Here is a 14,655-nt window from a genome sequence, read left to right as displayed (position 1 = left end):
GGTTGATTTATCGCATCTAGACTAGACATGATAAATCAGTCCCTGCTGGATCGATTGCTGCCTGCCGATCCGGTGGGTAGTGTAGACATACCCTCAGACAATATAACTAGGAGTAACTTACATGCTGGAGGCTGTGTCTGAGCAGAAAAGGAGTGGTAGCTCAGTGAAGCAGTGTAAAAGGCACCCCAGGCTAGAGAACTGAGGGGCCGCAGCTGTTTATCAGTCCAGATTGTACCCTGAGAAATATAACAATGGGGAAAAAGTTTCTGCCCTCAGCTGGTTTCGTCAGCAGATGCTCCTTCCCTGATCTAAATACTATGTAAACATAAGTTTAAAATCACTGGGCTGGATTCTGCTCTTAGTGACCTTGGTGTAAATCCAGAATGACCTCACTTACGTGAATGGAGTCAGGGTTGGATTCTGCTCTCAGTCATAGTGGTTTATATCCACAGTAATCCTTTTGGGTTTCCTGGGGTCATGCTGCATTTATTCTAGTAAGAGATTAGAATCGAGTCCTTTGAATTACTGTGTTTGTAGGTGAGAAACCCACTGTTACAGGATTGAGAGTAACTCAGTAGCAGCCTGGATTAAAAATATAGTTCAAAACCTTTGGGTGTGTACATATTGGGGTTCAGGAAGTGGGTGGGCGTAAGCAGAGCTGGTGGAGGGAGCAGCGGGAAGGGACGCCGCGGCCGGTGGCAGGGCCGCGGCAGTGTGGGCAGCCCCTGCCAGCTGGAGAGGAGGAGAAGGGAGAGCTCCAGCCAGCAGGGCAGCCCGAGGACAGTGAGCACACTCTGTAGAGGGGTGAACACCCACTCCTGCCCTGAGGGGTTTAAAACAGCCCTGGAGGAGGGCTGTGGAAGGGCAGATGCCTGGGCTGATTGGGAGGAAGCAGGCTCAGCTGGGGCCATGCCCCAGTCAGGGCCCAGCTGGCCCTATAAAGGCTTGAGCCAGGCGCTCAAGCAGACAGAGTCTCTCTCTGACTGGAGAGGGAGACAGGCCTGGCTGCTGGGGAATTCACTGGGGGACCTAGAGTGAGGCAGGGCTGGGGAAAGGCCTTAGGAACTGGGAAATCCTAGGCCAGCAACTCCCCAGGCTGCAGGGCCTAGTCTTAGGCCCACTTAGGTATTGGGCTTGTAGAGGGGCAGCCTGAGGGTGGGTAAAGGCAGCCAGTCCAAACCCCTTTGCCTATGATGAGTGCTGATACTGCAGTCTGCCCCAGTGAACGGGGGCTAGATGGAGACTGGGCAGTAGCCAAAACTGAGGTGAAGTGGGGATAGTGGGTGGGGAAATCCAGAGACAGCGGGGTACTGCCAGGGGGGCAGCACCCAAGACAAGGGCACCGGGGTCCTGGGAGGGGTATGGGGGCCAACGGCAAGCAGATCACTGGCTTGCAGAGGGTGCTCCTGGGTTGAAGAGCTAATTCCTGAGGATGACCAGTAGGAAGAAACCGCAGGGGTGAGTCTGTGCTGTGCTACAAGGTGTTATCCACAATCTGAACATGGCTCTAGATTTTAAAGGAACAAACAGAGACCAGCACGCTCCAGCCTATTTGCTAATAAGAACAACCAGAATGCAACCCTGACTCCAGAGACGTGAGGGGTGCCGCTCCGGATTTACACCAGTCATGAAGAATAGAATCTGCCCCCACTGCTGATGCAATCAGGGGTTACAAAGAAATTGAGCTCTATTAAAGACTCCCCATCATTTTCTTTGTTTCCCTTGAATCTTTTCCAGGAATCAGAGCACCCCCCAACGTGACAGAGAGATACAGAATGCTCCTTCAAATCCCCATCTTACCCTGCAGCAATCCAGGCACTAGGATTCAAATCCTTCACACAGACCTCTGACCTCCCACCCTCACCCTCCACTTCCTGTGACCCTCTAAGGAGCTCAGTTCACCCATACAGAATCCCTACACCCACAGACCTCACTTCCCCACAGCTGTGTTTTTTCTGGACACCACAGACCACAAAAAAAAAAAACCCAACACATGCCATCTTTTAGCTCCAAATATTTATTGTCACCTCTTAGATCTAACTACAGGAAGCTCCCGACACCAATAGAAAAATAGTATTACTAAAAAAGAAAAAAAGAAAGATACAGAATTTAAAAAATCAGCCCTACAGAAAAACATTAGATAAATTCAAACACCCCTCCCTTAAAAGCTACATAGCGTGAAGGCCCTGATCTTGCCACAAGTAGATTTCCTGCATTGTCTCTCTCAGCTCCTCGTAACGTTGATTGAAATGGTTGGAGAGACATCTCTGCATTATGACAACTCACAAAGCTGCAGGAGAGAGATCTTTGGGTTATGACAACTCATGAAGCTGTGGGAGAAAGATCTCTGGGTTATAATGTCCTGTGAAGTTGTGGGAAAAAGATTTCCCTCTTTCCTGCTAAGATGAAATCTTGCCAATCCCTTTACTTCCCCTCTCTGTGTTTATAAAGATCCCCGGAATTAAAATAGACATGACCTCCCCTTTATAAAAAAAAAAAAAAAAAAAGGCTCAAAAATATTACTTAAAAAGGGCATTTTAACAGCAGTCTCTTCTCTAAAGCAAACTGGGTTTCCTTTGGTTTTAGAAAAGGTTTCCCTGCGTGAATCAAAGAAGCAAATAACTGACTTAAGGAGAGGGTGAGGGGTGGGTGGAAGACCTGGCTAAGCAGAGAGCAGGGATTCTAGCCAGTTTACTCTGAAGATTCAGTGGCCACCACTGTCAAAAGCAGCGAGTGATTAGGGGTGTCTCCGTTTTTATGGGAGTCAAATTGGGGGAGACCCCCGTACATGGAAAGTGATTCCCCCAAAAGCGCTCAGTGCTCGCCCTCTGAAAATCAGAGTCAAACTGAGCACCCCAAAATAACTAGCCAGTTTGGAAACAATCTTTGTAATTTGCTTTTTCTCCTCCTTCCCCCTCTCCCACCCTATTGTTCAATCACAGGTTTTCCGTGCCACATCTTGATGCTAGCTTGTTGTTCTAAAAAGCTTTGGTCTCTTCTCTCCCAGAAGTCTAGATTTCCATTTCGTCCTCTGATCCAATCTCTAGACCCCACTTCCCGCAGAGCGCCAGGGACGGAACCGCGGTGTCCTGACTCCCAGGCCCCCTCGCCCACGCTAAACCACTACCCACCATTCCCCTACCAGAGCTGGGAAGAAAACCCAGAAGTCCTGACTCAAAGCCCTCCTCTAACCTATTCAGCTCCAAGAACAGAAGAATCATCTTTTCTTAAGTATAAATAGTTTCACATGGCTGTTGGGGTTTTATAAAGAATTCTGTTTTGCAGATATAACTCCATCAAAGCTCCCACTGATCCCCATTGACAGCTTTGCCTGTAGAAATACAATAGGGCTGGGGGAAGAGCTGGGGTTTATTTTTTAAACCTTAGCAACACCAGGAATGTATGTTCTTATTTTATTTCCCTGTGAAGCATCGGGTGAGGAGGCTCGAGAGCTTAACAGAACTCCCAAGGCAAAGGGTTGGTGAACTTTTAACAAAGATTTTTCTCCAGAGTGTCTGTTATGCTGTGATGTACAAGGGATCGTTGGTAATATTTTTATGATCCATATGCGTGTCTCAGTTTCCCGTGCACTTTGTATGGCTACACACTGAGTAGAGCGGGGAATGAGGGTTGGCAGAATGGCAGGTGGACTGTCTGAAATGGTACCAAGGGGTCTTTAGGAGCAGAAAAGAATCAACACACCTGAATGAAAGATCCGGAAGACATAATGGGAGCCCCAGTGACTGAACAAGAATGCTGGCCTGGAAAGAGCAGGCAACTTCCTCCGACACTCTACAGGGAGGAAAGAGCTCAGTATCACTGCTAATACGCAATGGGCTGCATCGTTCCCTGAGACAAGAATGTCTCCGCAGAAGTCTGATCTCAGTCGGACTCGCTGAAGGAGCTCCCTGTGGCAAACAGGGGTGCTGGAGCCTGAAGGCCCAATCCTGGAGTCGGAGAGGCTGCATGGCCTCCCCTGGTGGAACTGTGTGTCCCCCTGAAGGTCTGCCACACTAAAAGGGTTACTCCCAGGAGATTGTTTAAAGGCCAGAATGTAGCAGACCTGGTAAACCCATGTCTGATGGGGCATTCACTCCACACCACCTCTGAAGAGCTTAACATGACTAGTTGGACCAATTAACCACCAAGGCTGCACCTGGAGGGGGGCAGAGAGGACTAATTAAAGGATGAAGCTCACCTGGACAGCAATAGGAAGGGCTTGTAGAAAGCCAGGTAGCTGAGGGCAGAAAGGGGCTGCAGGGAGGAGATCTACAGTCACTCTGTGGGGCTTGAGAGAGCAGGGAGCTTGGCCCAGAGGGAAAGGCAAACCTGGAGGAGGATGGAGAGGAAGCTGGACAGAAACAATGTAGGAAGCAGACCAAGGAAACAACAGTGATGTGTGGGACAGAGCAGGGTAGGCTCCCTGAGCTGGAAAACAGAGAAGGGGCCAGGCCTGGGTTCCTCTACCAGCCACTGGGGAAATGGCCCCATTGATGGGCCAGAGGGCCAAGCCACGAAGAGGGAGCCATTGAATCCCGAGAGACAGACGGAGTGAGCACGTGTAGGAAGGGGCGTCAGACTGGCAGAACTAATCCCCAACTGTGGCCACAAGAAGGTGCTCCTGTGGTGAGTAGAGCACCCCATGACCCAGACATTTGACTTAGCTCAATATTCACACAGGCAAAGAATCTGAGAGGCTCACTTTGTTGTCACTCATCTACCTCAGTTACCCAAGGAACATGTTGGGAGAGAAAATCTTGATTTTTAAAGATTTGGACCAAAACTTTCAATGGTGACAGGCAGTGGCCAACTTTTAATGGTTAAGGGGGCCCAATTTTCAGACAATGCTGAGCACTTCCACCTGAAAATTAGGCCTCTAAGATATCTCACACAATGGACATCCTCTGAGATTGCTATTGAAAACTCCTGGCCTTAACTTAAGTTTTAAAGCCATTCTCCAGGTTTAACTGATCAGACCCAATTCTCGAGTCTTCCCAAGAGACTTCCAAGTTATACAACTCCCAAATTTCTAATGTCCCAAGCAGGTTGATTCCCTCCGCCCCTTCCCCAGGCTTTGTTTTGTGCATCATAAAGTAGTAAAATTAAAAGGCACAATCCCCAGTTTTATTTCCTTTTCCAGGATCCCTTTACATTTCTTCTCCTAGTTGGTTGAGAGAAATGAGACATCAATCGTGGATCTTAATTACTGCAAACCAGATTAAGAAAAGACCTAGAGATCTATGCTCTACAGCTAACTCAGAGCATGAACAAAGCAGGTGAAATGAGGGTCACTTCTGGCTTAGACAATTACTCATCAAATACAGAATAATAAGCACTTTTCATCTATGACTCTCAAAACACTAGAAAAAAGCTGGGTACCATTATTCTCATTTGACAGATGAAGAAGAAACTGAGACACAGAAAGGTAAAGTGCCAGAGCTGGGTGTAGAACCCAGGAGGTCTGATTGTCAGGCCCCTGCTCTAAACTATACACCTATCCACGACTGCAAACAAACTCGGATTTCACCTTCTATAACCCACACATAGCTGGGAATCTAATCCACGAGTCCCGGCTCCCAGCCCCCTCTGCTATCACCCACTAGACCCTACTCCCCATCCCGAGGACAGAACCCAGAAGTTCTGATTCCCAGGACTAATCACTAAACCTCACTATGTTTGCTTATTTCCTCTGTACAAATCCCTGTGGCAGACATCACAGCTGGATGATTTGCCTTAGCATTTCCTGCCACTTTGGGATCCTCGCAGAGGCCACCTGCACCTTGATCCACTGTAAGTGGGGGAGGGAGGAAGTGGCCTGTAGCTTGCTGCAGGCAAAAGGGCATTGGCATACACTGGGGGTAGGGGCCAGGGTTTCCGAGATGGATGGGTATGTCTTGCTGACCAATAGGGGTTGGAAAAAAGGACACCAATTTACTCTCTATAAAGGTGCCCTTGTCCCCCCAGAAGGCACATCAATGTCTCCCTTATAGAGGCCCCCGATCCCCAGAGCATGTCAATTTCACCCTCCAGAGAGACACTAGTGCCCCCCTCTCCATCTGCTGGGTGTCTACTTGGTGTGCGTCCTCTGGTGCTTCATGAGCGCGGAGCTGTCTCCAAAGCCCTTCCCGCAGTCGGTGCATTTGTAGGGCCGCTCTCCGGTGTGGGTGCGCCGGTGGTTGTTGAGCTTGGAGCTGTCGATGAAGCACTTCCCACACTCAGGGCACTTGTAGGGCCGCTCCCCGGTGTGGATGCGCTGGTGTTTCATCAGGGATGAGTTGCAGCCAAAGCTCTTCCCGCAGTCGACACACTTGTAAGGCTTTTCGCCCCGGTGGATCCGCCGGTGCTCCACCAGGTGGGAGCTGACGCTGAAGCGCTTCCCGCACTCGGTGCACTCGTAGGGCCGCTCGCCACGGTGGATCCGCCGGTGCTGCATGAGTGACGAGCTCTGGTTGAAGGTCTTGCCGCACTCGGGGCAGCTGTAGGGTCTCTCTCCGGTGTGGATGCGCCGGTGCTTGATGAGGTTGGAGCTCTGGCTGAAGCTTTTCCCGCAGTGGCCACAGCTGTAGGGTTTCTCCCCGGTGTGGATGCGCCGGTGCTGGCTCAAGTTGGAACTGCTGCTGAAACTCTTACCGCACTCAGCACAGCTGTAGGGCTTTTCGCCCGTGTGGGTGCGGACGTGCTGGGCGAAGGAGCCGAGGCTGAAGCTCTTCCCGCACTCGCTGCAGATGAAGGGCTGCTCCCCGATGTGGGTGTGGTAATGCTTCACCAGGGTGTAATTGCGGTTGAAACTCTTCCCGCACTCGGTACATTGGTAGGGCCGCTCACCCGTGTGGATGCGCTGGTGCTGGAAGAGGTGGGAACTCTGGCTGAAGGTCTTTTCACACTGGTCGCACTTGTAGGGGCGCTCCCCGGTGTGGATGCGCTGGTGCTCCAGGAGGTTGGAGCTGAGAACAAAGCTCTTTCCGCAGTCGGTGCATTTGTAGGGCTTCTGGCCCGTGTGGATGCGCTGGTGCTGGACCAGGTGGGAGCTCTGGCTGAAGCTCTTCTCGCAGTCCGAGCAGCTGTAGGGGCTCTCCCCCAGCTGGGCTCGGTTGTGCTCCATCATCATCCTGATGCCGATCTCCTCTGGAGACATCGCGTTGATCTCCTCCGGCCATCCAGCCCCGCTGCCCTCTTCTTGCTTAATGCTCTGGGACATCCAGTATGGCTCTGCTCCCGTAGGCCCTTCCTTCTTTGGACTCTTCCCCTCCATCCTGGCACCTACTGGGAGAGAGGGAGAATTCAGCCAGGGCTCGTTCACTGGGGAGAGAGTGAGTGGCAAATCTGATGGGTAGGAGGTGAATTTCCCCAAACCCTTCCCCAGAGGGGAAGTGGCTTTGCTCCAACGATCCAGCTGAGCCCTCAGAGGAAAGCTTGGGAGGGAAATTTGATAATGGACTCTTCAATCTAGAAGATGAAGGTCTAACACAATCCAAAGGCCGGAAGTTAAGGCTAGACAAATTCAGACTGGAAATATGGTGTACATGTTTAACCTTGAGGAGAATTAACCATGAAAACAACTTGGCAAGGGTCACGATGGATTCTTCATCTTCGGCAAGTTTTAAATCAAGATAGGATTCTTTCTGAAAAGATTTTCTCTAGTTCTAAAGGAATTATTCTGGGGAAGTTCAACAGCCCGTGTTATACAGCTGGCAAGACGAGATAAATCCCAAGCTTCCGGCCTTGGGATCTGTGCGGGTCGGATACTGAGCAAGACAGGGCAGAACAAATTCTGGCTGGAAATTAGGTGGTTTCTAACCATCAGAGAAGTGAGATTCTGGAACAGCTTCCCAATGGGGAGTGTGTGTGTGTGTGGGGGGGGGGAAATAAAGATTAATTTTAAGAGAACTGGACAAATTTGAGTGCAAATGGGATGTGGGAGGGCGGGGTTCATTTCTGGTTTATGTCTTATGTTCCTAAAAACTCATACTTCAGGGTTTCAGTTGTCCACCTAGAGTGACCGGATGTCCTGATTTTATAGGGACAGTCCCGATTTTTGGGTCTTTTTCTTATATAGGCTCCTATTACCCCTCACCCCATCCTGATTTTTCACATTTGCTGTGTGGTCACCCTATGTCCACCGGCATGAGGCAGGGAGGGATTTTTTTCCCCCAAGTGTGTTTTCGGAGGCTGGCTTTTCTTCCCCAGTCATCTTCCTCTGAAGCACTGGTGATGGCCATGGCTGGAGATGGGACACAAGCAGTGGGGCAGGGCTCTGAGGTAGCACTGAGCACTCTCTGGTGCTCGACTGGCTGGGTTGAGCTCACATGCTCAGGGTCTAACTCAGTGATTTTCAGCCTTCCCAGACTACTGGACCCCTTTCAGGAGCCCGATTTGTCTGGCGTACCCCCAAGTTTCACCTCCCTTAAAAACGACTTGCTTACAACATCAGACATAAAAATACAAAAGTGTCACAGCCACAGTAGTATTGACAGGTTTCAGAGTAGCAGCCGTGTTAGTCTGTATCCGCAAAAAGTACTTGTGGCACCTTAGAGACTAACAAATTTATTAGAGCATAAGTTCCGAAGAAGTGGGCTGTAGCCCACGAAAGCTTATGCTCTAATAAATTTGTTAGTCTCTAAGGTGCCACAAGTATTCCTGTTCTTTTTTTAGTAGTATTGAAAAATGGCTTTCTCATTTTTACCATATAATTATGAAATAAATCAATTGGAATATAAATATTGTACTTACGTTTCAGTGTATAGACTATAGAGCCGTATAAATAAGCCATTGTCTGTATGACATTAGTTTGTACTGACTTTGCGAGTGCTTTTTATGTAGCCTGTTATAAAACTAGGCAAATATCTGGATGAGTTGATGTACCCCCTGGAAGACCTCTGCGTACTCCCAGGTACTATGGTCTAACTAATTGCCATATATGGGGTGAGGAACAAATTCCCCCCCGGGTTAGACTGGCAGAGACCTTGGGTGTTTTACATCTTCCTCTAAGGGCTTGTCTACATTACCAGCTGGATCTACGGGCAGTGATCGATCCAGCGGGGGTTGATTTATTCTGTCTAGTCTAGATGGGATAAATCGACCGCCGAGCGCTCTCCCATCAAGTCGGGTACTCCACCTGGGCAAGAGGTGCAGGCGGAGTAGACGGGGGAGCGTCAGCTGTCAATTTACCGCGGTGAAGACACCATGGTGAGTAGATCTAAGTATGTCGACTTCAGCTACGTTATTCACGTAGGTGAAGTTGCATAACTTAGATCGACCCCTCCCCTCCCCCCGTGCCCTCCAGTGTAGACCAGGCCTTAGTTTTGCAGCGTGTGGGTGTGGATCACTGGCTAGGATCATCTGGGGATCTCTCACTTAATCATTTACCTTCCACTGTGGAGGCCTCAGGCACTGGTGCGCCTCGGTCCCCCCTATTCTCTGCCTGTGGCATCTCATAGTTTAGCCTCCGGTGGGCTGTGATACTTTGGTTAAATTCAGTTGCTGGGCTCATGTGCAGGTGGTGGGTGGCACTGATGGCTTGAGATACACTGGAGGGCAGATTATGAATCGCTACAGCAACCGAAATAATTGGATGCCACTTTCGCCACCTCCCGGCTCCCCCCTGCCGTTGTGGATCATTGACACTGGCCCTCCAGCTTTGGGGTGCGACTCCAGATCCCCAGAACAGCCCCTTCTGGCCTTCACCATCTCCAGCTCTAGCAGGGCCTGCTGTTAACTCACGGAGGGTCTTCCTCACCTGTGCAGGCAACTCGGGGGATCTCCCGTCCCTCGGCGCCCTGGAGAACCGGGACACACGGCTCTTCCCCTCGCTGCATCTGGGAGATCGCGGAGTCAGGGACAGGGAATCCTGCCTGCAGGGGAGCAAAGAGGGGAAGTCCTGATTTGATAAATTACCATTAAACCCTTCAAAACTTCCCCCCAGGCAGCCCGGGGTTGGGGGGGGGGGGCTGTGGGCTCAGTTACACAGACCCCCAGGTGCTGCTGAATGGGGGGGGGGGGGATTTCTCCAGTCCCAGCCCCACTTCGGCTCCGATCCCCTTGCCCCTGCGGCCGCTTCCTCCAGCAGCGATTTGCTGCCTCTGCTCCTGTTTCCCTCCCCGGGCCGCCTCTGGCTGCGCCTCCCCGGCGCCCCCGCTCACCGCCCGGCCGGGGCGATCCACGGGGCTGCAGGCGGGGACTCGCCCAGCACCGCACAGGAGTCCGGCTCGGGAGCAGACCCGCCAGGGCAGGAGGAGCTGGGGGGGGGCTGGACAGGAAGGTCCCTGCGCTATTCCAGCCCCCTGATGGTGGCACCATGTGCTCTGGGAAGGGGAGGAGTGTGGGGTTAACCCTTCGCTCCCTACACGCCACCACCCTGTGTAGTTTGGTTCCCATCCGGAGCGAGCCGATCAGAGCCCAGTCCAGGGCACGTTTCCTGGCGTGGCTGCCCGACGCGCGTTGAAACGGTGCAAGGCAGGGAGACACAGCAAAGCGACCCAGAGCTGATCATCTAGTCTGAGCGCCCCTGTAATAGAGGCCCGAGAACTTCCTCGAACTAATCCCAGAGGCGCAACCAGTGTGTGTGTGTGTACGTGTGCTGTGTTATGCAACGTGTGTCTGACGCCTACGGCTGTAGCGTGTGGACTGTGTGCATGCAGCCAGTGTGTGTGTGTGTGTGCGCGCATGCACTGTGCTGTGCAACCTGTGTCTGGAGCCTACGGCTGTAGCGTGTGGACTGTGTGCATGCAGCCAGTGTGTGTGTGTGTGTGCGCGCATGCACTGTGCTGTGCAACCTGTGTCTGGAGCCTACGGCTGTAGCGTGTGGACTGTGTGCATGCAGCCAGTGTGTGTGCACTTGCAGAGTTCCCATCCAAGACCCCCCAGCCCGGGTTTGCCGGGCGGACGCTCGGGTGGCGCAGGGAAGCCAGTGGGACGGTGCTGGGACGTGCACTGAAGGAGCCTTAGGGGTTAAAACCACCAATTTCTTAATCCCTCCCCTTCCCAGGCGGGGCAGTAAGCGGGGCTGCAAATAGCGCAGGGACCTTCCTGTCCCAGCGCCCCCGACTCCGGCTCCCTGTGTGCTCCGGGGTCAGTCCCCGCCTGCAGCCCCGGGGTCCGGAGGGGACCGGCCCGGCCCGGCGGTGAGCGGGGCACCGGGGAGGCGCGGAGAAGCGCCGCCGGAGGAAGCTCTCGGGGCAGGGAGAGAAGCAGCAGCAGAGGCAGGAAATCGCTGCCCGGAGAAATGGCTGCAGAGACCAGGGGATCCGAGCCCGACCTGCAGTGGGGACCGGAGAGACCCCCCAGCTCCGGGGCAGCCCGGGGTGGGAGTTTCGGGGTGGCTTTTTGAAGGGTTTAATGGTAATCTATCAAACCAGGACTTCCTCTCTTTGCTCCCCTGCAGGCAGGATTCCTGGTCCCTGACTCTGGGATCTCCGGGATGGAGAACGGGGACGAGCCGTGTGTCCGGGATCTCCAGGGCACCGAGGAAAGGGAGACACTGGCCGTCACTTGCACAGGTGACAAAGGAATGAGGCTGGCTAGGGGACCCTCCATGAATTAGCAGCCAGCACCCCGGGGTGCCATGCTAGAGCCATAGATGGGGGAAGGCCAGAAGGAGCCATTCTGGTCAGCTAGTCTGACGTCCTGCCAAACCCAGGCCAGAGAACCGCACCGCAAACCCATAGGGCTGATGTCAGTGAGCCACAAAGCCACGGGAGCCTTGAAGTAGTAAAACTGGCGTCAAATTACATAGGTTAGTTTGGCAATTCAGGAGAGTGAAGGGATCCCAGCAAAGCCGCCTGGAGCCCTCCCGGTTCTCTCTGGTCTTGCTCAGTATCATCTCCCGCAGGTTCCTGTCCTCCAGGTGTGACTTCCGGCCCCCACCTCTGGTAGGAGCCCCCCCCCCTTCCCGAGCCTTTCTCTGAGGGCTTTGAGGAGGGGCTGGTTCTGCTGGGGAAGAGCCTTGTCTGGATTCTCTCTGTTTCCCAGCAGGTGCAGAAGCGAAGGAGAATCCCCAGCAGGAAGAGTGTATGGGAGCGGACCCACACGGGATGCCCCAGAGCCCCGAGCGGAGAGATGCTGGCCGGCCAGGATGGCAGCAGGGAGACTCCGTGGAGGAGAGACCTGATGAGTGTGAAGCGTATGGGATCCCTGAAAACATCATTATTTTGGAAACCACCTACATGGGAGAGAGACCCTATAAATGCCTTGTTTGTGGGAAATCCTTCAGCCAGAGCTCCCACCTTGTCCAGCATCAGCGGATCCATACCGGGGAGCGACCCTACAACTGCCCTGACTGCGGGAAGAGCTTCAGCCAGAGCTCCCACCTCGCCCAGCACCAGCGCATCCACACCGGGGAGCGGCCCTACCAGTGCGTTGAATGCGGGAAGAGCTTCAACCGCAGCCACACGCTGGCTAAGCACGTCCGCACCCACATGGGGTCGCAGCCCTACATCTGCCCTGAGTGCGGGAAGAGCTTCAGTCTCAGCTCCCTCCCTCAGCACCTGCGATCCCACCTGCCCGGGAAGCTCTACACCTGCCCTGATTGTGGGAAGGGCTTCAGCAGCAGCTCCAACCTGGCCCAGCACCAGCGCACCCACACGGGCGAGCGGCCCTACAAATGCTCGGACTGTGGGAAAGGCTTCAGCCAGAGCTCCAACCTGGTGAAGCACCAGCGCACCCACACGGGGGAGAAGCCCTACAATTGCACTGAGTGCGGGAAGTGCTTCACCCAGAGCTCCACCCTCATCCAGCACAGGCGGATCCACCGGGGCGAGCGTCCCTACAAGTGTCCCGAGTGCGGGAAGAGCTTCGGCCTCAACTCGTCGCTGGGGAAGCATCTGCGCATCCACACCGGGGAGCGGCCCTACGAGTGCACGGATTGCGGGAAGAGCTTCAACCTGAGCGCCAACCTCATCCAGCACCAGAGGATCCATCGTGGAGAGCGGCCCTACAAATGCCCTGAGTGTGGGAAGTGCTTCAATCTGAAGTCCACCCTGGTCAAACACCTGCGCACCCACACGGGAGAGAGACCCTATAAATGCACCCAGTGTGGGAGGAGTTTCATCGACAGCTCCAAGCTCAGCAAACATGCCAGGACCCACGTGGCAGAGCAGTCTCCGCAGAAGGTGCAATAAGGTCTTGCATAGCTCTGTCTTGGCCCTGGTGCGACTGCTGCTGGAATAGTGGTACTAATTCTGGTGACCACAGTTCAAGAAGGATGTTCATAAATTGGAACGGCGTCGGAGAAGAAGGATTATGAGGGGTCACTAGAATGATGAAAGGATTGGAAAACCTGCCGTATAATGATAGATTGAGCTCCTTCAGTCTATTTAGCTTAACAAGGAGCAGATTAAGGGGTGACTTGGTTACAGTCTAGAAGTATCTCCATGGGGAACAAATCACTCTTCAGGCTAGCAGCGAAAGGTCTGACTCGATCCAATGGCTGGAGGTTGAAGCTAGACAAATTCCGACGAGAAACAAGGCACAATTTTTTAACACTGAGGGTAATTAGCCATTGGAACAATTTGTCAAGTGTCATGGTGGATTCTCCATCACCAGCACATTTAAAACCATGTTTTTCTAGAAGATTTGCTCTAGTTCAAACAGGGATTAATTCAGGGAAGTTCTTTGGACTATGAGACACAGGAAGTCAGACTAGATGATCACAATGGTCCCTTCTAGCGTTGGGATCTAGGACTCTGTAATGGACAATGTTTCCCATGGCGAGGCCAGAAATTAGATGCCCCAAATGAATCTATGGCTCTGAGTTGCCCATAGATTTCAAGGGTAGAAGACACCATTAGATCATTCTAGTCTGACCTCCTGTATAACACAGACCAGAAAAACCTCACCCAGTGTTTCCTGCATCCAGCCAAGAAGCTCATGGTTCCACTTGAATGTGGCCAAGATTTTTCAAAAGCGACTAGTGATTTTTTTTTTTTTTTTTGGTTGATCAGCTTGAGACCCCTCTTACCCTCTTATAGCGGGATGGTTTTCAAAAGATGCTGAGCGCCTGCCCTCTGAAAACCAGCCCCTTAATATGTCTCCAAGAAACTTAGAACTGGAAGAGCCCTCCTGGATCACTGAGACCATCATGGAATCCTACTCCGAGACTTACTCAGATCCATCTTCAAACCAGTTAGGCTGTTTGCTCCTAGTGGGAGGCTGTTCCACAACCTCCCTCCTCTGATGGTCAGGAACTTTCTCATTTCCAGCCTACATTGATTCCTGGCCAGTTTGTCCCCATCTGTTCTTGTGACAACATTGTCCTTTAGTTCAATAGCTCTTCTCACTCCCTGGTGTTTTCCCCAGGGTATATTTAGAGAGAGCAGTCAGATCCCCTCTCAGCCTGCATATTAGGTAGGTTTGGAAGGGTTAGCTCTTTATTGTAAATGTCAATTTCACCACACACACAAACCATCAACAAAATATTTCTATCAATAATAATTGAAATGTACAAATAGGCAAAGTAAGAAAAATGCTGCTTGAGAACTTATTAGAGTCAAAATCCAATGATTTAGATTATTGAATTGGGTTTGTTACAAATGGACTGACAAATGAATGGTAAAACCAGGTATGATTTGTTGATTTAAGGATATATAGTTTGTATATTGTGATGTGATGTTGACAATTTGTGTTTTAATGGTTTATAAAACGTCAACTTTTTGAATCTCA

The 14,655-nt window shown here is 52.0% G+C and overlaps 2 protein-coding genes across 3 annotated transcripts; one reads left to right on the top strand and one right to left on the bottom strand.

Moving 5' to 3' along the window:
• Positions 1-1,999: 1,999 nt before the first annotated feature.
• LOC128836887 (zinc finger protein 436-like) lies at positions 2,000-10,335 on the bottom strand. Of its 2 annotated transcripts, none has more exons than XM_054027580.1 (3): positions 10,140-10,335; positions 9,737-9,851; positions 2,000-7,263 (listed from the first exon to the last, which is right to left on the bottom strand). In XM_054027580.1, exons 2-3 carry the CDS (start codon positions 9,813-9,815, stop codon positions 6,068-6,070), a joined length of 1,275 nt encoding a protein of 424 aa, XP_053883555.1. In that variant the 5' UTR covers positions 9,816-9,851; positions 10,140-10,335; the 3' UTR covers positions 2,000-6,067. The 2 variants fall into 2 exon arrangements, with proteins under 2 accessions (XP_053883555.1, XP_053883556.1); XM_054027581.1 differs by having other exon boundaries at positions 2,000-7,260.
• Positions 10,336-11,043: 708 nt separating this feature from the next.
• LOC128836891 (zinc finger and SCAN domain-containing protein 2-like) lies at positions 11,044-14,655 on the top strand. Its single transcript, XM_054027593.1, has 3 exons — positions 11,044-11,120; positions 11,381-11,495; positions 11,968-14,655. Exons 2-3 carry the CDS (start codon positions 11,417-11,419, stop codon positions 13,113-13,115), a joined length of 1,227 nt encoding a protein of 408 aa, XP_053883568.1. The 5' UTR covers positions 11,044-11,120; positions 11,381-11,416; the 3' UTR covers positions 13,116-14,655.

The sequence above is a fragment of the Malaclemys terrapin genome, chromosome 4 (genome assembly GCF_027887155.1).
Source record: "Malaclemys terrapin pileata isolate rMalTer1 chromosome 4, rMalTer1.hap1, whole genome shotgun sequence".
NCBI lineage: Eukaryota > Metazoa > Chordata > Testudines > Emydidae > Malaclemys > Malaclemys terrapin.
Note: the sequence above shows the minus strand (reverse complement) of the source record. Positions and strands in the feature narration are given on the sequence as shown.